At 43.4% G+C, this 24235-nt stretch overlaps 1 protein-coding gene across 3 annotated transcripts in view; it reads right to left on the bottom strand.

The window, feature by feature from the left end:
• The window catches only part of crim1 (cysteine rich transmembrane BMP regulator 1 (chordin-like)), a 211305-nt gene that overhangs the window by 100269 nt on the left and 86801 nt on the right, over positions 1-24235 (bottom strand). For 2 of the 3 annotated variants that reach the window (XM_060934199.1, XM_060934198.1), the window contains exons 3-5: positions 3767-4009; positions 1245-1365; positions 834-955 (exon numbers count right to left, since the gene is read on the bottom strand). In XM_060934199.1, the coding sequence (XP_060790182.1) occupies positions 834-955; positions 1245-1365; positions 3767-4009 (486 nt within the window). The remainder of the gene's footprint in view (positions 1-833; positions 956-1244; positions 1366-3766; positions 4010-24235) is intronic. The other variant, XM_060934200.1, reaches the window with a different exon arrangement.

Genomic DNA, 24235 nt, shown 5'->3' on the forward strand with positions numbered 1-24235 from the left:
CGACTCCAGTTCTAGTCATTATAAAAAAAAAAAGTTCTAGTCATTATAAGTAACCGGAGGATAAATACTCCACTAACCACACCCACCAACTACTCCTAGCGACTTCACGCCCCCTTGCGTTGTGGCGGTGAATAACATCGCGCACGCCTATTACTCCCCGCTCAACAATAAATTACAACTGTCTGCGAAAATCTATCTGCGAAAGCCTTGTCGCAAGAGCATGCAGAGGCCTTAAGACTGCATGGATTGCGCAGGAGTAATAGACCTCTCAGAGAATGAGAGTGATTTGAGGTTAGTTGGGCTAGCAGTTGAAGAAGAAAGGTCGTGCCCCTGCCTGTCCGTTTCCATTCCACCCTCCATGTAATTGTACAAACAAAATCTAACTGCATTCAAGCTCGAGTTCACTGCAGAAGTCATGACTGCAAAAAAAGCCTAGTGTCTTTTCCTCAGTGAGGTCCAGAAGTTCAGCTCATCACCTCTCTACAAAGGACACACTGTTTTCACTATTTTCTTTCCCTGAAGGACAACATGGTAGTGAACTTAATGCAACTCTGCCACTCTTTGTTTCCTTGAAACGAATATACGGTGGGTTTTTCTGAGCTGTCTAAATGAGCTTGCCGCTGTGTGTTGACATTCTTTAAGAAGCTCATTACAAGAGACAGCATTAGCGTGTTTGCATGCGCTCATCACACACTATCACGCTGCAACTCAGTCAACAGACATTTCTCTTGGCCTCTTGTCCAAGCTCAGCAAGATTCTATATGCACACTTCACCTATGGACCTCTCTTGCGCGCGCGCACACACACACACACTCTGAATAAACGAGACCTACCATTGACACACTCGTACACATCACAGCACCGTCCCGGTGTTCCATCACCACGGGAGACCAAATGGGGCAAGGTTCCTGCTGAGCACTGTGGGAAGGTGCACACGCCAGGCAAACACTCACACCTGTGAGCGAGAAGAAAGCAAGACAGAGGAAAATGACAAAAAAGGGAAGCCAGGGTACATTTCAGTGTGTAATGCCAGCACGCGTTTCGGGTATTTTTTACAGCCATGTGTTTCACTAAGCACTATGAAGCCTGAGTAAATAAGAACAGTGTAAAGACGCTGTTCCAGCGCAGCCAAGCTTAATGAAGATAAACGCTCTGTGAAATAAAGGATCGTAGTCCTGGCTGTGAAGAGACAGAGTTATGAGAGAGATGTGAAGTGTGCGAGTGTGGGTGGGTGCGCGTCTCACCTGGTGGGGAGCGTACAGCAGCCGTCAGCTGTGAGCCTGACCTGTGTTTCATAGCTGTCTGCTGGACACTGCATGGGCTGCACAGGAGGACACTCCACCGTGCTGCAGTCCACACTGAAAACTACCCACACAAACACATCATCACTACACGTCAAATCCTCAGGCAAGATTGCAAATAATTTGCCTTGATTTCACGCTCAGAGCAGCTCAGTGCTGTTGAAACCAGAATACACAGAGGCATCAAGCTAAGTGCATAAAACAAAATAAAAAAAACAAACACACACACAAAAGGAAACAATTCTAGCGCCCGTCACTTTATTTACTACAGCTGCCAACAAGCGTTGACAAGAAAACAAACAGGGGCCAGTATCAACTATTTAAGTGTATATATTCAGACTGAAACACTTTCCTTCGTGTCTTTGTGTTTTACATCAGTGGTGGACCAAAAAAAAAAAAGTCACTGGCCTGATCACCTAAGTTTAACAACCAGAAACAAAAAAAGCCCTACACAAAACAAGTGTTCGTATTCAAACCTCATGAACTTCACAATAGTGTGATTCGTGTCAATAAAGTAACTATAGAGTGAGCTACTCGTGCCACATCCTGCCACCCGCTGCACTAGATACATCAGCCAAGGCATGAGCTGTCTGATAACAGAACGATTTTTACGAGATCGGTTAACTAACATGCATGTAAGACAGCTTATCTTGTCAGAATCAGGAAGAAGAATACAGTTCAACGCAAACCTGGGAAATAAATTACTTTATTCTATCCACATTCACTGAACACAAGCAATCGTGTACTCTGATTGGCTACTCTACTACTAGGCTATCAGCTCATATACCGTGAGTAGAGAAAAACAAAATGGCAGAGCGCATCAAGTCAGATACATCACTTTATCAAGTATTTAAAGCAACAGAGATAGCGAAAAGAATATCGTTTTGTTCCCCCCCCCAATATCTCCTGTTCCACACTCCAGCCCAGTCGGTGGTGGTAATGTACCTTTAATTTGGTTTGCCAACCGCCAAAACAAACAAACAAACAAACAAACAAACAAACAAACAAACAAAAAAACCCTAGCGTGCTCTGAGAGCACAATATCCCTTGCTGATTTTCATCTCATCTCATTATCTCTAGCCGCTTTATCCTGTTCTACAGGGTCGCAGGCAAGCTGGAGCCTATCCCAGCTGACTACGGGCGAAAGGCGGGGTACACCCTGGACAAGTCGCCAGGTCATCACAGGGCTGACACATAGACACAGACAACCATTCACACTCACATTCACACCTACGGTCAATTTAGAGTCACCAGTTAACCTAACCTGCATGTCTTTGGACTGTGGGGGAAACCGGAGCACCCGGAGGAAACCCACATGGACACGGGGAGAACATGCAAACTCCACACAGAAAGGCCCTCGCCGGCCACGGGGCTCGAACCCGGACCTTCTTGCTGTGAGGCGACAGCGCTAACCACTACACCACCGTGCCGCCCATCCCTCGCTGATTGAAATTGCAATATGCATATTACCGGCATATAACAAAGAATCCTGTCAAGTTTCGTGAAATTCCTCCAAAAATTGTGAGAGGAGTTGATTTCAGAAGGAAAACACACACTCGTGAAATTGTCAAAGTATAATTTTGGTAATCAAGGGCTGTAACGCCGGTAAAATGTGACAATTTAATGTAATTACAATATGCGTGATACCGACATGTAACAAAGAATCCTGTCAAGTTTCATGAAATTCCTCTAAAAACTGTGAAAGGAGGTGATTTCAGAAGGTGAGCACCCTTCCCAGGACTGGCGGACAGATGGAAATCGCCATGACAGCGGGGGATAAAAAACCCTAAAGAAGAAGAAAATGGCGGGGCGTGTTACTGAACCAACCGAGGATGAAATAAATTCTACTCGAACCCCTCCCCCCAATACAAAAAAACAAACAACAAAATATGGAATAAAAAAAAAAAAAAAAGTATTTGATGGTAAGAATGTATCTTTTATTACTTTTCAAGAATTATTATAGCATTTTAGCATATTATTATAGCATTATGGCTATCAGCTCATATACGACTCGATTTCGTGGATTAACTGTTAAATATATACATCAACTACAATACATAAATAATTTACTAGTCACCTAGCGGTTACACATCAACAGATGCTGCCCACACGCAGATATCTTTTCTGTGTGATACACCACCACAAATCACAGTCCAAACATTGTCCAGCGACTTTCTAGAGGCCATAAACACAATACGTTACATTAGCAACTTTCTTAGATGTTAATAAACAAACTTGTTTGTTTCTCCTAGCATGTATTAATGCACTTGACTAGCTAACTAACTCCACATATGTTATTCCATTATGTTGCTACCATTTTTGTTAGGGTTTCTGGGCAACTAAAACATGAGACTGGGCAGCACACTAGCTTTTAGCTCATGAATGTATAATTCGTCCACTCCTGTGTATGCAAATTGTGAAACGTCTACAATCTTGTATCTTTCAGAGGACCTTTGCATCCTTACCTGGTTTGCACTCGTACAGGTCGCAGCACTCTCCAGGTTTGCCAGAGCTTTTGGAAACAAGGATGTTGAGGTAACCAGGTTGGCACACTTTCCTCAGACACCCAGCAGGACTGCAAACACAGCGACTGGGCAGAGGGCAGCATTCGCCAGGCGGGGCATAACCTTCAATCAACACTGAGTCCTCAGGACAACGGGGAGAGAACTGAACCTCACACCTGGCTTTAGAGCAGTCTGGCCTTTCCTCTATAAACCAACAGAGAGAGACATGCAGTCTGAGTGAGGTTGACACGGATGATTTAATCCTGATTTAAACATACCTTGAGATCACGGAGCTTGCTAATTTCTTGAATTAGATATTTGTGGTCATTTATATTTAACAGTTATTCCATGAAATCGAGTCGTACATGAGCTGATAGCCGACGAGGCGCTACACGCCTCGTCGGCTATAACCCATGGACGACGAGATTGAGTGGAATAACTGTTTTATTCTATCCACATTCATTCGCTGGATTTTGAGAAACAGAGCATTTTTATTTTTTGCTAATTTTTTGCTAATTCGATAAATAAAACCTTTATACAAAACATCCGACAAAATCATTTCCGCTTAGAATGTAAACAAAGCGGTGAAATGACAGTAACAATTTGTGAAAAAAAAAATGCGATAACCTAAGCGTCAGCAACACAGGAGCTCACACGGCCATACCATGAGAACCCAGACTCGTTTATAATTAGACAAGTTGCTCTTCATGAGAACAATAAGAACAATTTGATCTTCCAAACAAAACAATCAGACTCAAACTCTATTGAAAACTCAGGTGGGGTTTACATTAGACCGTATCAGCGGATCATCAGATTAACGTTTTTAAAACGATTAGTGTGCACACAGCAACGCCAATACACGATTTGCGTGCACACAGCAACACCAATACACGGATACGCTCGGCTCCGCAGGCATCCTGCGCTCCAAATCACTCCGCCCTGAACAGCGAGTGCCCTCTGGAGGGTGCGCGCTCCGGCCCTGTGCAGCTCACAGAGCGCGCGAGTATAGCGCACGAGCAGTGATTCGGGACTGAGCCGCTGTGTGTGATCTCAGTGCACATCACTTACCACTTGCAAGTGGAAAGATGGCAAGCCTAAAGACAATCATAACTACACAATGGGCAGTATTTGCATCAGTATTTGCAGTATTTTCATACTTTTATACTCTTTAATGAAAGGTGATACAAGGCGGAAGTCCGCGCCGTTTTTCAGCAGTCGCGTCACATGACCAACGCCAGCGAATCAGGAAGGTGGATGTCACAGTGACGTTGTCCAATGACGACGCCAGCTAGAGCTCAGCACAGCGTATTCTCAATGTTTACACAGCACCGGACCACACACGATCTGGATTGAATACGTGGACCCTGGCGGATTCCCGTTTCCTGGCGTTTCCAGGCGGTTTAATGTAAACGGACAGTGCATCCGCGAAGAAAATGAGACAGATACAGTCTAATGTAAACTTGGCCTCAGGGAGGAGTAGCAATTTCCCTGAAAGTTTGTTAAATCGGCCTAATTAGCGACTTGTTAATGAGAAATCACAAAACCAGGGAGTAACTTTTGCGCAGACTGATTAGAGCTTCCAAACAAAACAATCAGAATCAAAATCCATCGAAAACTCAGAGAGGAGTAGCGACTTTTTGCGAATTGTGGACAGACGGATGGACAGACGCCGCGTGATGGCCTATGGTCGTGTGAGCTAAAAAGATACATGTTCTTACCATCGAATACTTTTATTCCATATTTTGCTGCTTTTTTAAAATATTTTTTGGGGGTTCTGCGTTCAAGTAGAGTTTTTATCTTGTCCTCGGTTGGTTCGGCAAAACGCGCCGCCAGTTTGTTCTTCTCTACTCACGGTATTAGAGCCGATACCCTAGTAGTAGAGTCACCAATCAGAGCGTGCAATTCCTCGTATCCAGTGAATGTGGATAGAATAATTACATTTAGTCATTTGATAGACACGCAGATGGACTTGATGCAGTTAGGTTTGGATTTTATGATCATGTGGAGAGAAAAAAAAAATGCCAACAGAGAGGCGAGAGGTCTCTCTGGGTGGGTCTTGCTACCCCACTGCCACTCCAACTGATCTCTAAATTATACTGTATCTCAGTACTCAGTGATTAACAAATGATAAAAACCAGAGAGTCACAAACTCCAAACAGTTCAAGACGCAAAAATACATAGCATCTGTTGAACCGATAAGGATTTAGAACCTGAAAGCACAGACGATAATGCTGGTTAATAAAAGTGTCGGAGTGGTCTCTTGGATCAGTAACTGAAAAGAACAAATTCAAAACTGAGGTACCAGGACACTGAAAGAGCAAGAGCCCACTCTACATGGCGACTAAGTGCCCTGAACTTGAAGACTTGAATTGGCAAGTGGGTGCACTGTTCTGAACCAAGGTATACAGTTATTGCGGTGAAGAACCTTTTGAGTCCTGGAAAGCAAGAACAAGATTCTTAATACAACCGAAAGCCAATTCTCTCATGTGAATTCACTAGATGAGTCACAGGAGAGACCATTTGAACATTATGGACCAGGTGTGCAGCAGCATCCTGAATGGTCTTTAGATGAGATAACATTTGGAGGCCAGCAAGTTCCTGTAATCCAGTGGAGACAAGAACTTGTATGAGAATTTTTTGGCAGTGCGGAATTTCAAAATGTCTTTCTCTGATGTTGTGAAGAAATAAATCTGCCTGGTCTGATGGCTGATGTAATGTTGCAACACTAGTTGCTCACTTTCTCCCATGCAAGCAAATGCACAGTGCGGTATGGTATGGTTACTAATCCAGAGCTAGCCACACCTTGACCAAATATCTGTGTACCGTTTTTCACTGCATAATGGTATATATGTGAATGCAGAAGAAACTTTATGGACAGTTGTATCGGCATCTCTCGTGCCACAATGCCGTTAACAGTAAACACTAACAACGGTACCGATGGAGGAGCCTAACGGGCTGCATTTGGTTTTGCATGGTTGCAGCCAAACAAACAGGCCTTTCTGAATTTTCAGTTGTACACAGCAGGAATGTTATCACACATGACTGCTGAATATTGCTGTGCTGTACAATCCAGTAGAAAAACGATTCTAGTCAGCTAGTGCTTTTCAAAATGGCAGACCTGATTGAGTTATATAGCAATAAAATGGCAACAAAATGTGGGTCTGTGCTTTGTCAAGTCAAGTTTATTTGTATAGCGCTTTTAACAATAAACATTGTCGCAAAGCAGCTTTACAGAATTTGAACGATTTAAAACATGAGCTAATTTTATCCCTAACCTATCCCCAACGAGCACGCCTGTGGCGATGGCGGCAAGGAAAAACTCCCTCAGACGACATGAGGAAGAAACCTCGAGAGGAACCAGACTTAAAAGGGAACCCTTCCTCATCCGGGCAACAACAGACAACATGACTAACATTAACAGTCCTAACAAAGTCAGCTTCGTTGATGCTATAAACCCCCCACCGACGGAAACCCGAGCGCAAAACCATTAACGACAACCGCAGTCCTAAAGTCAGCAAGTCAACTGCAGTCCCCAGCCACAAAAGCACCACTGCAAGAGTCCAGAGCGTCCTCCAGGCGCGACCCCCAACTTTGTGTAATGGTGCAGCAGGTAGCACTGCCGCCTCACAGCTCCAGATCCCTCCAGGGGCGGCATGGTGGTGTAGTGGTTAGCATGGTCGCCTCACAGCAAGAACGTTCTGGGTTCGAGCCCCGTGGCCGACGGGGGCCTTTCTGTGTGGAGTTTGCATGTTCTCCCCGTGTCTGCATGGGTTTCCTCTGGGTGCTCCGGTTTCCCCCACACTCCAAAGACATGTGGTTAGGTTAATATGGGACGGCCTTGGTGACCTTGAGCGAGGCACCTAACTCCCAACTGCTCCCCGGGCGCTGTTAGCATGGCTGCCCACTGCTCTGGGTATGTGTGTGTGCTCAATGCTCACGTGTGTGTTCACTGCTTCAGATGGGTTAAATGCAGAGAGGAATTTCACAAGTGCATAATGAATAAAGTTGTGCTTTCTTGATCCTGAGCTCTTGTTACCATCTGTGTGGACTTTCTGTGCATGTTCATGTGGGTTTTCTCCAACTGCCCAAACGCATACAAGACAGATTGGCGAGGCTGAAATGCCCCAGGCACAAATTTGTGTTACGCTGCGATGGTCTGGTGTCCCATATGGGGTGAATTCTCCTACTGTGTGCCAGCATTGCCAAGATTAGCTCCACCGCTACACACTGACCCGCATAAAGCAGCTACTGAACAGGAATGAATAAATAAATGAATAAATGTGGGTTCATGGATTTGTTACTATACTGTGCTCGACCCACAACGTCTGGTGAAAAAGTGCTTTATTATCCACTGAGGTCAAAGTGTACCTCTATTATGAACACATCCTTGACATTCAGGAGACTTTGTTCACAGTCAAAATGGAGGAGGAATGAAGGACTAATAAAAGCCCAACGCGGAAAGGAAAAGAAAGCTAAAAACAAATGTCAGTAGGACAAGAGAGAAAAAAAAAAAAACAGGCAAGATGATTCTTATGTAGGACAAGTAATTCTGCTTGGAGCGGACAACCTTACAAAATACCACACCGCTTTTTATCCCTCAAACATTCAGACCAAAAAAAACTAAAGGAATGGGGAACAGAAAGTTGTTGATGCTGAACGAAACCAAACTGCAAAAGTTTTAACCACTTGTCTTAGGTGGTGTTTACATTAGACCGTATCAGCGGATCATCAGATTAACGTTTTTAAAACGATTCGCGTGCACACAGCAACGCCAATACACGGAAAAGCTAATCACATGACTAATTAGACGGCACGCAAGTTGAAATGTGTAAATAAACCTCAGTGCGACTCAGCGCTTCCTCCTCCGCACTCCGGCATCCTGTGCTCCAAATCACTCCGCCCTGAACAGCGAGTGCCCTCTGGAGGGTGCGCACTCCGGCCCTGCGCAGCTCACAGAGCGCGAGAGTGAAGCGCACGAGCAGTGAGCCGTCCGCGCCGATTTTCAGCAGTCGCGTCACATGACCAACGTGGCATGACCAACGCCAGCGAATCAGGAAGGTGGATGTCACAGTGACGTTGTCCAATGACGACGTCAGCTAGAGCTCAGCACTGCGTATCCTCGTTCCCCAATGTTTACACAGCACCGGATCAGATACGTACTGGGTTGAATACGTGGGCCCTGGCGGATTCAAACTCTTCCGCCTGTGGAGTCGTTTCCCGGCGTTTTAATGTGCACGGACAGTGCATCCGCGACGAAAACGATACGGTCTAATGTAAACACCACCTTAAACTGAAACGTCAGTTTGCAACATAGAATGATGAGGTCCAAGTTCTGCTGTTTGTCTGATATAAACCGTACAGAAAGACGATTGCATGTAATGTATGAAATGGACCTATTATATAGAGACAATGTGGCCCATTACTCCCTTTTGATGTGTGAGGAGAGGAGGAGAGGAGAGTCCTCAGTGGAGCTGCTCCTCTCCTAAGCAAGAGAGGGTAATTACCTCCAATGAAGGGTAGAAAGAAAAAGAGAGTAGAGGGAGAACATAATGCCTGCAGATACACAATAAGAGAACCGAAGAGGCATCTAGTTAAAAAGCAGCTCATATTTAAGTGTAGTGTTTATGTGTCATTATGCACAAACATGCGACTGTGGTTGGGTTTTTTGTTTGTTTCTGTTTGTTTTTCTGGACGAGGAACCAAAGGAAAATGATGCCGGAATTATGAATTGAATTTGAAATGACTCAACAGGCCGAGAAATAGCATGCAGCGATGAAGTGTGGCATGACTAAAAATCAGCTCTGAGAAAAGAAAATCCATGCAAGTTTGTTAAAAGTGCAAGACGAAGCGAGTGAAATAAAGCAGCATATAACACGGCGAGAAAATGAGATCTGCATACGTCTGGAACAATTACAGCCTGCTGCAAAAGATGTGCTGCTAAAAAGTGTATCAAGCCAGGCAGAAAAGCTCACCACATCCACCGATTTACATTCAGAGGAAACCATTCGGAAGAGTTTCCAGGTTTGAAAGATGAATCCGGGAGTGTGTTTGAAGTAGGGTTTTGTTGCTGAATAACACGAGTGCCTATGTTGAGGCTATAAATCTTTCCGAAATCCTTCTTTCTATATCGCACACACGCTCTCTCAAACTTTCTCAACCCCTTTTCCATCTGCTCTTTCTGCCTGCCAAAACCCATCATAAAGTGCTCAAAACCTACACCAAACCATCAGTGGACAAATTTACTTTGGATGTTCCATTCCTTGATGATGTACCAGCTTGGACACACTTTTTAATCAATTTGATCAATTTTCTCCTGAGTACATGAATAGCAGATCCATGCCAGGGCAATGTACTGCAAGAGCCTCTCAACATTTCATAGCCACGTCTGTTCGTGCTCCTATTTACCATGGAAGGATTGTGGGTAATGCCATGAGCACATTTTCCCCATTTATTTTGAGCAGAGTATGGGCTCAAAACAGCAGGCGTATGGAAACCCTAATAAACACACATTATGACACAGAAATGGCTCCCGGGTCATTTTTGGTGCTGGAAAGTCAGAGAATGATCACTGTTAATGGAGTATTCATAAAAACAGAGAGAATGTCAGCAGAAAGAGAATGATAATAGCCCACTGTAGCAACCCAACTGTAGCGCATTTTTCTCTTTCCCAATTTTTTTTTTTTTTGGAATGGACAATATTTGGCACTATTGTCATCATCTCAGGGATCTGGGTGCAGCTGGAGTGACACATATTCAGCCAGGAGAGAGGAACCTGCTGCCGTACGCAGTAATGAAGTCCAGACAGGCCTGGTACAACTACTGCACAAAACACACATCTGGCACTTATGTTTCAATAAATACACTGCCCGGCCAAAAAAGAAGTCAGCGTTTGGATTTAAATAAATACTTAAGAGCCTTTGATTGGACAATTACTGCAGTGATTAATGTGTTTTAGCTGGCAACAATTCTTTTAACTCTAACTGATGCAGTGAGTAGCTTCCCACTTCTTATACAAACATGTCGGAAGGTGTACTGTGGTCGTAGAAAAGAGGTTACTGTGTTTCAGGAGGGTCAAATTACTAGTCTGCATCAAGTAAAGAAAACAACTAAGGAGATTGCTGAAATGACAGGAATTGGGTTAAGAACTGTCCAACACATTATTAAAACCTGGAAGGATAGTGGTGAACCATCAACTTCAAAGAAGAACTGTGGTTGGAAACAACATCGACAGACCGTGATCGGAGATCACTTAAACGCGAAGTCAAATGATTAAAGTAATTAACAGTAGAACTCATGGCTATGTTTAATAGCATTTCTACACGCACAATGCGACAAGAGCTCACAGGGAAGAAGAAGAAACCTTTATTTGTCACATGCACACTTCAAGCACAGTGAAATTCATCCTCTGCATTCAACCCATCTGAAGCAGTGAACACACGCGCACACACTCAGAGCAGTGGGCAGCCACACCAAAGCGCCCGGGGAGCAGTCAGGGATTCGGTACCTCGCTCAAGGGCACCTCAGCCCAAGGGCGCCCCACGTTAACCTAACTGCATGTCTCTGGATTGTGGGGGAAAACGGAGCACCCGGAGGAAACCCACGCAGACACGGGGAGAACATGCAAACTCCACACAGAAAGGCCCTCGCCGGCCGCTGGGTTCGAACCCAGAACCTTCTTGCTGTGAGGCGACCGTGCTAACCACTACACCACCGTGCCGCCCGATTCTTTGGAATCTGAAGCAATGGAAAAAGGTTATGTGTTCTGATGAGTCCAGATTTACCCTATTCCAGGGCACTGGGTGTGTCAGGGTAAGAAGGGAAGCTCATGAAGCGATGCACCCATCATGCACAGTGCCCACTGTACAAGCCTCTGGAGGCAGGGTTATGATCTGGGGTTGCTTCAGTTGGTCAGGTTGAGGCTCAGCAATGATATGGGGCAATAAAATGAAGTCAGCTGACGACCTGAATGTACTGAATGGCCAGGTTATCGCATCAATGCATTTTTTTTCCTTCCCTGTTGGTACGGACATAAATTCAGGGTTCAGATTGTGAGAGTGGTTCAGGGAACATGAGGAATCATTTTCACACACGAACTGGCCACTACAATGTACTGACCTTAACCCCGTTGAAATTCTTTGGGATGTGCTGAAGAAGACTTTAGACGCATCCTGTCATCAGAAGTGGTTAGACGCTAGAGGTGTGACGATTAATCGATCCCCGATCTATCGATCCATTTCAATCAGCGATTCAAAAATCAATAAAAATTTAATGGATCATGATTCACTGACAATACCGAATTCCATCCATTATCCGTAACCGCTTATCCTGTGCAGGGTCACGGGCGAGCTGGAGCCTATCCCAGCTGACTATGGGCGAGAGGCGGGGTACACCCTGGACAAGTCACCAGGTCATCGCAGGGCTGACACATAGGTATACCCCTTTTCCACCAAATCAGTTCCAGGGCTGGTTCAGGGCCAGTGCTGGTGCTGGTTCACAACTCGTTCAACTTGCAAGCCAGCTGAGAACCAGTTCGCTTTTCCATAGCTCACGGTGCTAAGGGAAGCCACATCATTACGTCGCTGTATACGTCAGTTACGTCGTTGTATACGTCATTACGTCGCTGTATACGTCAGTTACGTCGCTACGTTTGCATAAACCTTGGCGCGAATATCGAAGCAAAAACAACACGAAAGAAGCAGCAGCAGCAACAACAACAATAATAATAATGGATGACTTCACGTTTGTACAGCTGCTGCTTCTCGCCACTTAAAAATGGCGACCTTTCGCGGTCTTGTTATTGTTGTTGGTCTTAACAACTCCGCCCCCCCCGCTGACGTAAGCGGTTCTTTCCTCTGGCCCAGCAGAGAGTTGGTGCTAGCCTGGAACCGGTTTTTCTGGCCCCAGAGCCAGTTCTTTATCAGTGGAAACAGAAAACTCGGTTCCAAACTAAGCACTGGCCCCGAACCAGCCCTGGAACTGCTTTGGTGGAAAAGGGGCAATAGAGACAAAAACAACCATTCACACTCTCGGTTAATTTAGCCACTGGGCTCGAACCCAGAACCTTCTTGCTGTGAGGCGACAGTGCTAACCACTACGCCACCGTGCCGCCAACAATACCTAATTTCATCCCGATAACCCTAGATGCATAACAAATTTCAACAAACGGCATAATTTTGATATTAAAAATTCGATTCGGTATCCGGAGCTGTACGTGGGCGCAGCCATGTTTGTGGTTGCTATAGCAATCTCACGAAATCACGCGTTGCTTTTTGAACAACATGGCGGACAACTCGGAACTCCTGAAGCCACCGGCTTTTAAAAGCCCAGTTTGGCAGCATTTCTTACAATCTCAGTGCTTTATGTCCTCTCTGGACAGTGAACGTTGTGTCAAGAGGTGGTATTCATTTTAACACGTGACTGTATCTTTGTGTTTTAAAAGATTGATGCAAAAGTCAAAGTTTTCATTGCTTTTTTGTTTCTAAATGTTTTGTGGTTTGAAAATGAAAATGTGCCAAAAATGACTCAACTGTGATACATTCATAGTTACATTCAAAGTCAATGAACTGACTGGAGTCTGAATAAAGACTATAAAGGCAACACGACTTGTTTGTGTTTTATTGCTCAACATTTCTAGGCTGACAGTTAACAGAATATTGACAATGATTTGTATCAGTTATAAAAGAGAGGATAAAAAAATGTGAATCGTGATTCGAATCGAAAGGTCAAAATCGTGATTCGAATCGAATCGTGAAAAAACTGAATCGTCACGCCTCTATTAGACGCTCCCGTCATCAATACAAGATCTCAGCGAAACATTAATGCAACTCTGTATGGAAATAAACGTCACGACATTTTATGGAAGTTTATGGAAACAATGCCATGGCGAATGCATGCTGCAATCAAAGCTAAAGGCCAGTCTAACCAAATATTCGAGTGCACCACTTTTTTTTTTTTGGCAGGGCTGTGTGTCATATGGGAAAAAAGTCTGAACTGTATATCCAATTTATAGGGTATAGTTATTATTCTCCAACTGAACGATCGATTAGTCCTCAAATGCATGATCTTAGGAGCAATCATTAACAGAGACACACTTCTAGCAAGGAACGATTACATTACATTACATTAATGGCTAGGGTGCATCAGTTGCCCCCTAAAAATGAAAAGTTCCTCCGATCATGATGTATTTTGTTTTTATGTTCCTTTTGGTAAGAAAACACACTGGGTGAAATATTTTGACAAAATTCAAAAGTTTAATGGTGGCACCAGGAGCTCAAAGTTATGGAAAAAGCTGCTATTTTATGATTTTTATGACAAAATTTTGATCACTTTTCATGAACATTATGGCACCTTATAGAGTATACCAAATATCTTAGATCCACATTTTTAGTACATATGACGCGGTACGCGGTGGTCCGGATCACCGTATTTTCCATACAAAACGAGGGCATTAATTAATTATTTTTCCTGGATTGTGGTCCGGTTCACCGTATGCTGTATTATATTACGATATAAATAAAAACTTACCAAAATCATACTGTGTTTGTCATTTAATACGAGTTTTTTTACAAAGTCGTACATCATTTGTTATTTTTTCTCAAACCGGAAGAGAAATGCATGCGTAAAACACACGCGCAATAAAAGATACCAGTTCTAACGCATGTAAAAAAGCGGGAGCTGCCACGAGGGAAGTGAAAAATAATTTTACCAACTTTCGTCATTATGTCTCAGGGTGGTTATGAACAGCTTCTACGGAATAAGAAAAAATGTGCTAGAGACTACAAAGCAACAGAAGAAAGGGCAAAGGAAAGAATTTATTCTAAATTAGGGGAAGAAGTAGCTGAAAATTTAAAATTTGTCTTCTGAACTTGCTGGTCCGGACCACACCTGAAAACGGCGTGGTCCGGACCACAACGGTAGTCCGGACCACCGCGTACCGCGTCATATTCTAAATATATTATCAAGCACAGTTTGAGTTTTAGCTGGTCATTGAATCATTGTTCAACGACTTTTAAACAATACAAATGTATTATGAATCACATTAATGCTTCTCAATCCCTTGCAAAGGTTCTTAACATGATCTCTGGGTCACAAGAAATCAATAAATGGAGTCCAACATTGTGATTCAAACCTTACGCGAAAACATAAAATAAGCGTTTTTTGGCAAAAAATGAACCTCATGGTGCCACCGTTAGACTTTTGAATATGGTCAAAAAATTTTACAGGATGTCTTTATTAGTGAAAAGGAACACCCAAACAAAAATGCATCAGATTTTATGAAAGTGACGGCAACTGATGCACCCTATTAATGGCCTTCTCTTATCCAGAGCGACATACAACATACCCAGAGCAGCCTGGGGAGGAGGCTGGAGGTTCGGTGCCTTGCTCTAGGACACTTCAGCCATTCCTGTTGGTCCAGGGAATCAAACCGGCAATCTTTTGGTCCCAATGCTGCTTCTCTAACCTTTAGGCCATGGTTTCCCACCATGGTTAGTTTTACACAGTAAAGGTACACTAAGCAACTTTAAAAACGCACATTGATAAAACTTGCTGAATTCGTGCTGAGTTTATCTCAAGAAGAAAAGAAATATATCACAATGGAAAAATAACTTCGTTCCGCCCGAATACGTTCCAAATCTGTGCTCAAATCAGAATTTAAGGGAGTTGTACTCAATAACGTACAATATGACTCGGGTAGTCAGTGACATGGACAGGCTTTAATTTTCAAACAAATTTTGCATACACTGTACACACACAATCTTGCCTATAAATACTCGGGGGAAATGATGGGAAAATTGTCATTATTGAAGATGCCACACCTAAGCCAAAATCAACGTGAACAGGCCATCGGGATGTTGCGTGCCGGAAGTACACAGACAGAGGTCGCCCGGCACTTCGGTGTTCATCATTCGACCATTTCCCGTTTGAGTCAGCGTTACAGACAGACAGGGAGCACCAGGGATCGTCCACGCCCTGGTCAGCCTCGATTCACGACGCCAGTTCAGGACCAGCACATCAGGCTAGCTCACCTCCGTGACAGATTCCTAAGGTCTATGCCACGAAGAGTGAACGCCTTGTTGCAAGCAAACGGAGGTCATACACGATACTGAACCTGTAATTTTGTGAACATGGACCAACTGTCACTTTGAATTTTTTTATTGTGAATTAATTCTTGAGTTTGACAATAAATGTCCTTTATCGATGTTTCAAGATGTGTGTGCATTACATAGAATATCAAATTTCAAATATATGCATGGATCTAAAGTGATATCGTGTTGAATTCCATTGTGCGTTTTTAAAGTTACTTAGTATATTATCTGATATTTCAGTGCGTCAGTGTAGGTTCGAGTCAAACTTGAATAGTGAAGAATTTGAGACTGAAAGGAAACAACAACTGAGAGACCTTTATAAGCTAAATGTAGAAAAACACACACTTCCTGCCATCTAACGGACCTCTGTATTTACAGTTAAAGTTATTTTAAAGGGGCTTAATTTTGGGGCTTATTTTAGGTTATGGCATGAATTTACAGTACGCTGTGCCAGTCGACGTGACCAACTGAGGTGGCAAAGAACAAAAACACAAGATTGAACCAGCAGACAAATATATCAAGCAGAAATCATATTCGAGATGCCTAAAGCAAACCGACGTGTATCAAATACGCCTCGGTGTGAGACACTGCAATAAATCAGCGAGACTGTTTAAGCTGCTGGTTAAAAGGCAATCAGTGGTAGGCTAGACAGATAAGGATGTAGCTCAAAATGCAAACGTAAACCCTGACTATACTCTTAGCCTTCTCTCTCATAGCATTTGTAGAGATAAACTAATAACTGATGCAGATTATTTCTTTAATATTCATTGAAAGAAAAAATGAAACACAAACCCACAACCCAAAGCAAATTACCGTGCACACAATAATGGCTTCAAGTACGTTCTGCTTGTATTTTTCCTGTACTATTGAGCGACGCAGTAAGAGAAATCATGCTGGCTGCTGTGAAACATGACTCCTAAGTGTGAGAATTGCTCAGAGCCAGGCTGCTGTAATGAAATGGCTCTCTTCTCCCATTCCCCGCCTCGTATTTCAGCCAGCTGTGGCTGCGCCATGCAGACGGAGGCAGCGGAGGGTATCCATGGAGAGGGATGAGATTAAAATGAGCCGGCGTCGATACGATCCTCCATTGACTCATTAACAACCGTGTTTAATCTAGTCTGTCAGAGAGAGCACGCTGCAGCCCAACTCGCACACAAACACGCATTTCTCCGAACAAAAGGCTCTACAGGGCCTCCGATGAATTACAATGGTACAGACATTTACGATTAAGGCACAGACATTCACGAAACTTTCTAGAGGGAAAAATTCTCCAGTGACCAATCATTACCTGTTTACATCACAGTAAAGCCAGATTTATCGAGTCACTCTAACCGTTTATGGAAAACAACTGCCTTAATACATCTGACTTGCCTTTACATATGCTGTGTTCACACTTATACCGGTATGAAAGTGGTATAACTGTATCGATACAAAGTATACCGGTACAGTTTAGTGCATCTGTCCGCACTAGCGAGAAATGTTTGCAGTTTTCTTTCACGGTAGTTGAAATGCGCGTGCGCGAAATGTTTCCGTGGTTACCGAGTAACTTCCTTCCGAGAATATATGGCGGATGAAACAACGCATGTGTGCTTTTTGTTGTCAATGTACAGTCTGTGGCGCCGTTTACACATACCCGGGTATTTTTAAAAACGCAGACCTTTGCCTTCGTTTGTGCCTTTCGTTTATACACAAACGGAGTTTTTCCCTCTGAAAACGATTCTTTCTAAAAACCCCGGCAAAAGTGGAGATTTTTTTGAAAACTCCGTTTTGCGTTTGTGTGTAAAGAGACCAAAACGGAGTTTTAGGCAATCTTCGCGCCACAAAAGAGCGACCATTGTACATATGACAAGCATGGAAACACTCAGAGTAGCAGCGTTTGTTATTAAGAGCTATATTCGCCTGTTTGCTTTTGAGAATAAAGCTCATAAAGCTCATTGACCAGCAGAGACGCATTAGGGCTCGGAGGGCAGCAACTGCGGAGCTTCTGGTGACCAAAAGAGCCCGACCGTACCACCGCCAGCGATTTTGGGTTCGGCCTGGACGGACTGCTATCTGGTGGGAGAATTTCGAGAATGGCGTTGTCGTCCCGGAGGAATGGCAGGAAAATTTCAGAATGTCGCGATCCTCACTCCTGTCACTCGCAGAGTTGGTACGTCCGTACATACAGGGTGAGTGTACTCGCATGCGCGCTTCTGTCGATGTCGTCAAAAAAGTTGCCTGCACACTCTGGCGTAGTTTAACAGCTCTTGACAGCGTATTTATGCGGATCAATATAAACGTAATTTAAAAAAAAAAAAAAAACGCAGCTGTGTGCACGAAGTTATTTTGGAAAATGGAGTTTAGAAAATATGCGTTTTTAAAAATACCCGGGTATGTGTAAACAGCGCCTGTATTTCTGATGGTCATTTATTCAGTCGAATCGTATAAAACACGCGAGGCAGTTCAGAAAGAAACAAACGAATCTCCGTTCTTCACTATTTTATTCAGCGAAGACATCGATTGAGGTGTGTGACTTTGCGCATGCGCATTATATTTGTATCGATACAGAGCCGCTTCATCTGTCCACACTATGCGAAGCGCTACAGTACCGATACTGTACCGGTACGAAACCCATACATTTGTGGGTTTCGTACCGATACAGTTATACCGCTACAGTACTGGTATAGTTGCTAGTGTGGACAGGTGTAGTGGTACGAAAGTAGTTTCGTATCGGTACAAAATCCCTAGTGTGGACAGGGTATTAGTTGTGTAAAATTGGTACGAGTGTTTGAGCGCCATACACAGGCGGCATGGTGGTGCAGTGGTTAGCACTGTCGCCTCACAGAAAGCAGGTTCTGGGTTTGAGTCTGCTAGTCTTACCTTTGCGCGTGGTGTTTGCATGTTCTCCCTGTGCCTGCATGGGTTTCCTCCCAAAGTCATGTAGATTAGGTCATCTGGCTACTCTAAACTGCTCATAGGTGTGAATGTCTTTCCGTGTTAACCCCATGATAGATGAGCAACCTGTTCGGGGTGTATCCTACCTCTTGTGCAATGTCAGCTGGGATTGGCTCCAGCTCACCCATGACCCATGAGAAGAGGAACAGAAAATGGATGGAGTACCATGCATTTAGATAAGACATCATAAACTGATCGATACCTTAAAGTTCCATTAAAGAGATCCTCCAGCGGATTTATTCTCCAAATTATTTGAAAGCTAGACTGCCTTTAAGGTTTTTCAAGTGTCGGTCATAAGAAGAATTCTCCCTGATACCCAGTTATTTTTGTTTAGTGGACCGAAAGCTACTGAATTCGAATCACAGACTTCCAATTTTATTAGGTTTTTAAAAATAGAAAAATTAATGAATTTACAGCCACGTGGCCCTAAATTCTCCACTATTTTTTCCTGCTTCACCATGACCCAATTCAAGATACTACATCATGCATCACATGGTGGGCTTTCACCGTTCGCGCAAGGCACTGCGGGATACAGATTTGAAACGGGAGAGAAAAATGGAGGACGCGAATGAAACATGAAAGACCGACTACAGTAACGGAAAGCGAGAAGAAAAGACGTTATGCTGTGAAGGAAAGGAAACGCAGGATCAAACTAATAAATATCGGCGGTCAGCGAGCACCTCGGTGTGATCAGCTGTTCGTTTAGCGACAGAACGATGGAACCGTCAGTGCACGGTCAAGGTAAACCTGTAGATGGCAGTAATGCAACACTGTGGATGCCAGCTGCCATAAAACCCAAAAGAAGCTGGTAAACCTGTCAAGCAGACAGCGGACTTCCGCTGTCTGCTTGACTGCGTGAAGCGAGCTATTTCATGCACATTATTTGCTCGGGAATCCCCTCAAATTAAATCACTTCCCAGCCACAGAATGGCTTTTTTTTTTTTTTTGAGATACTGTAGAAATAAACATACATCACAATGACCAAGTTTCAGAGGGAACTAAATTTCACCGATTTTATGAAATCGAAAGGCCGTTTAACTTTAAGCAAAAGTCTGCAGATTTCAAAAATCAAACTTTAATTTTTGGAGACCAAATAGTGTTCAAGAAAAATGAAATTTTCTTTAAAGTGCCAGATAGGCTTGATGTATGCAATGATGTCAGGTAGTGGTCGCTTGGAGCAACTCAGCTGTTTATATTCTCTGTTTACATCATAGTTTTGCTCATTTTACAAGTCCATTCATCCATCCATTATTCGTAACCGCTTATCCTGTGCAGGCTCGGAGGCAAGCTGGAGCCTATCCCAGCTGACTATGGGCGAGAGGCGGGGTACACCCTGGACAAGTCACCAGATCATCACACATAGAGACAAATAACCATTCACACTCACATTCACACCTACGGTCAATTTAGAGTCACCAGTTAACCTAACCTGCATGTCTTTGGACTGTGGGGGAAACCGGAGCACCCGGAGGAAACCCACGCGGACACGGGAAGAACATGCAAACTCCGCACAGAAAGGCCCCCGTCAGCCACTGGGCTCGAACCCAGAAGCTTCTTGCTGTGAGGTGACAGCGCTAACCACTACACCACCGTGCCGCCCAGTTTTACAAGTATTTTTACCAAATGTATCAGTTTTTAAATAAGTATGCCTCATTGTGTAGCATATAAATGCCATTTGGTCTCCAAAAATGAAAGTTTGATTTTTGAAACCTGTGACTACTTTTACTTAAAATAAGTTTGGGAACAAATCCGCTAGAGGATCCCTTTAAGCATCTGAATGAACTCAGGTTTTAGCAATGGGTCTTCCAAAATTAGATTTTAAATCCATGGAAAAATCTTGGTCATGATGAAAGCTGCACTGATTATTACCAAACCTAGAGACGAGACTTGATTGATATAATGATCAGTCCTACACAAAATAACAATCCCTTTGTTTTGTTTTTTTTAATAGGGTGGAACAGTGGTGTAGTGGTTAGCGCTGTCGCCTCACAGCAAGAAGGTCCGGGTTCGAGCCCTGTAGCCAGCGAGGGCCTTTCTGTGTGGAGTTTGCATGTTCTCCCCGTGTCCGCGTGGGTTTCCTCCGGGTGCTCCGGTTTCCCCCACAGTCCAAAGACATGCAGGTTAGGTTAACTGGTGACTCTAAATTGACCGTAGGTGTGAATGGTTGTCTGTGTCTATGTGTCTAGCCCTGTGATGACCTGGCGACTTGTCCAGGGTGTACCCCGCCTTTCGCCCGTAGTCAGCTGGGATAGGCTCCAGCTTGCCTACGACCCTGTAGAACAGGATAAAGTGGCTAGAGATAATGAGATGAGATGAGATATAGATATATATATCACCAGCCCTGCCAACCTTTAGACATTTTGCACAGGAGCACTGCAATTTTGAACGGGAGGATACTACTACGAGTTAATCACTCAATCTCACCCAAGAAAATGATACATGAAATAAAAGAAATAAAATGCATCTCTTAGTTTATGTCCAATATAGCTAACATTGGACAAGAATATAGTTAACATCAGTTAAATATATTTATTAGGGATGCCATTGGAAAAAAAAAAATCTGAGAATAGCTGAGAACAGCTGAGAAGTGTCACACTCTTTCAGGTTTCGGCTAAAAGAGGAAAACAGAGGAGAATTTTGTTCTGAAAGGTTTTTAATTGGCCTAATGGATCTAATACTCTCCAAAGAATTTTTAATGGTGGTGATAAATAGAACGTTTTTTTGACCAGCCCTCTCCTGCATCGGTCAGTGCAGATACTCTAAAACGTAGAGTAGCATTGATAATGAAAATGTCGAACATTTGAGCATCAGACTTAGAATTTATAAAAGGATTATATAGAATATATCCTGTTATTGTGATCATTTAAAATGGAAAATCGCAAGCAGAGGAAAAATGGCACAACCCTACTGAAGACAAGGGAGTCCTTCCTACTATCTCTGAAGGATTAGCACAATTTTCAAGGCTTCATCTGGACCTCTTGTCACTAAGGCAACCTCATCCTTTTCCACTTGTTTCTCTGGTAACCAAGATGGAGTGTTCTTGCTCATCCTTCAAGTACAGACTCCTACAATGGCTGCTCCAAATGGCTTTGTCCAACTGAGAACCTGCAACATGAGTTCAGTGAAAGTGGCCTCGAGTGAGAGATCTATACTGAACACAGAATCATTAGACAATGATGGACTGTCCCTTCATACCTCATTTGAATACACATTCACCATAGGAACCGCAGCTGCTTTAACATTTGCATTGGTAATACTTCTGAGATGACTAGTTTTATACTTGATTTGTTTATTATCAGTTATTTTAGAGTACCGTCATATTAAAAGGTGAATGATCGTTAATAAAGGGTCCTTTTTTAATTAGCTTATAGTTTTTCAATGAAGCATTGCTGAGTAATTGCTTTGAAATTCCACCTAACAGCAAACGCTAATCATCATCATAAAATACAGCCATAAGGGACAAGCTGTGGGGTTAAAGTACCCTTTGCAGATAGCACCCCCAGTGTCCAGTTCTTGCCATTATCCGTAGCCACTTATCCTGTGCAGGGTCGCAGGCAAGCTGGACCCTATCCCAGCTGACTATGGGCAAGAGGCGGGGTACACCCTGGACAAGTCACCAGATCATCGCAAGGCTGACACACAGAGACAAACAACCATTCACGCCTACGGTCAATTTAGAGCCACCAATTAACCTAACCTGCATGTCTTTGGACTGTGGGGGAAACCGGAGCACCCGGAGGAAACCCACACAGACACGGGGAGAACATGCAAACTCCACATGGAAAGGCCCCCGTCGGCTACTGGGCTCGAACCCAGGACCTTCTTGCTGTGAGTCGACACCACCATGCCACCCCAGTTCTTGCCAACTTCGATAAAAATAAAAATACTGTTCAGCATTATATTTCAATATAGTTTTGTGACAGTATTTCAGTGCTCATGTCATGAAATGCCTGCTGATTGGCTGATGGCAACCCAGTCATCATGAGAAAGACATTTACAGATTAACACAATGATGTCAGTACACCAAATTTTGGGAGGATCGGACTTGTTGATGTTCCGAAGAAATCGCTATTTGAACTTAACCCAGCCTACATATGACAATGCCCAAGAATGTGCACACTGCCTTGGAATACTGTCTTGAACCTACCTTTCAAGTTTCAAGCAAATTCATGCAATCACTTATGAGTTACAGCTGCGCAAGGAAATTAAATTTTGCCCTGAAAGGAATGATTGTCATGACGGGCTAAGACTTTTGTGCCCGCAATTTTGGTTTTGGTCAGGAATTAGGCCATCCTTAAAAAAAAATCCATTTCCTGTCCACCGGGCGAGCAAAAAATTTTCAGTCGGGAGGGAGGGATTTTTTTTTTTATGGATGGATAAGAAATCGCAATGCTGTGTTTGCTTTTTCTTTCAGTACTTTATTACAAAAGCAGACACATTTAATAAAATATGACAGTTTAATCAACTGAAACTTGTACAAAAACTTTAAGTTAGCATTTTAAATGCTGACTGCAACATTTGCAAAACTTTTACAAAGGTACTTAAAATGTCCAACACACGGACTTTTTGTAGTTCTAAATCGACCGTTAGGCCTAGTTCGGATGAAATTACACTATTAAAATGATCACTGAATGATTTGTTTTCCTGAATCTTTACTATTTTGTTGTTCGCTAGAATACCATTTTGCGATTTCACACTTAAGCAAATGTTTGAAAACTCCGGATCTCCTTCCTTCATGGTGGCTGCCATTTTTTTGTGCCGCACGGCGCATGCGCAGAGCTGATTCAGTTCAGAGAGCGCGCACTCGGTGGAGGCAGTAGTGTGTCGGAGGGAACAGAAGCAGAGATGACGCTTATTTTGTCTCCGGTAAACCAGTCTTCTCTCGTTCAATTACGTGCTGGCATCAAAAGACACCGTTGGTTGTAAATGAAGCCAAACTGAGTGGTTGGAGTGTATTTTCATACACAAATGGAGAAATGTTCGCTGAGTGTTTAATTGTGTAGCCGCCACTGCAGACCGCTGTCGTTGTTAATTCATAGCATGCTCAGCTGCGTGAATGTGTCATGCACCGAAAATAAGAGTTTTAGAAGCCAGGAACGCCTTATGATGCAATACGCAAGAAAAGAAAGAAGATTTACTGCCATTTTACTTTGTATTTGAGTAAAGTGAATAAATAAATGATCTGTGGAAAATACATTTAATCCTGGGAACTGCGTGCACAGGAGTTTATTTTGTGTTTACTCCCCTCCCCCCCCGGTTGGCTACTTATTTGTCATGGCTGGCTAGTATGAGCCTTAGTGGAAAGCCCTGGGAATGCGTAAATGTCAAGTTCGATTTTAGATTTACGAACCCGAAAAAAATGTCGAAAAACCGACGTTAAAAAAAAAAATTCAACCGCACAAACGGCACT

This window comes from Neoarius graeffei, chromosome 11, assembly GCF_027579695.1.
Source record: "Neoarius graeffei isolate fNeoGra1 chromosome 11, fNeoGra1.pri, whole genome shotgun sequence".
NCBI classification, from domain to species: Eukaryota; Metazoa; Chordata; class Actinopteri; order Siluriformes; family Ariidae; genus Neoarius; species Neoarius graeffei.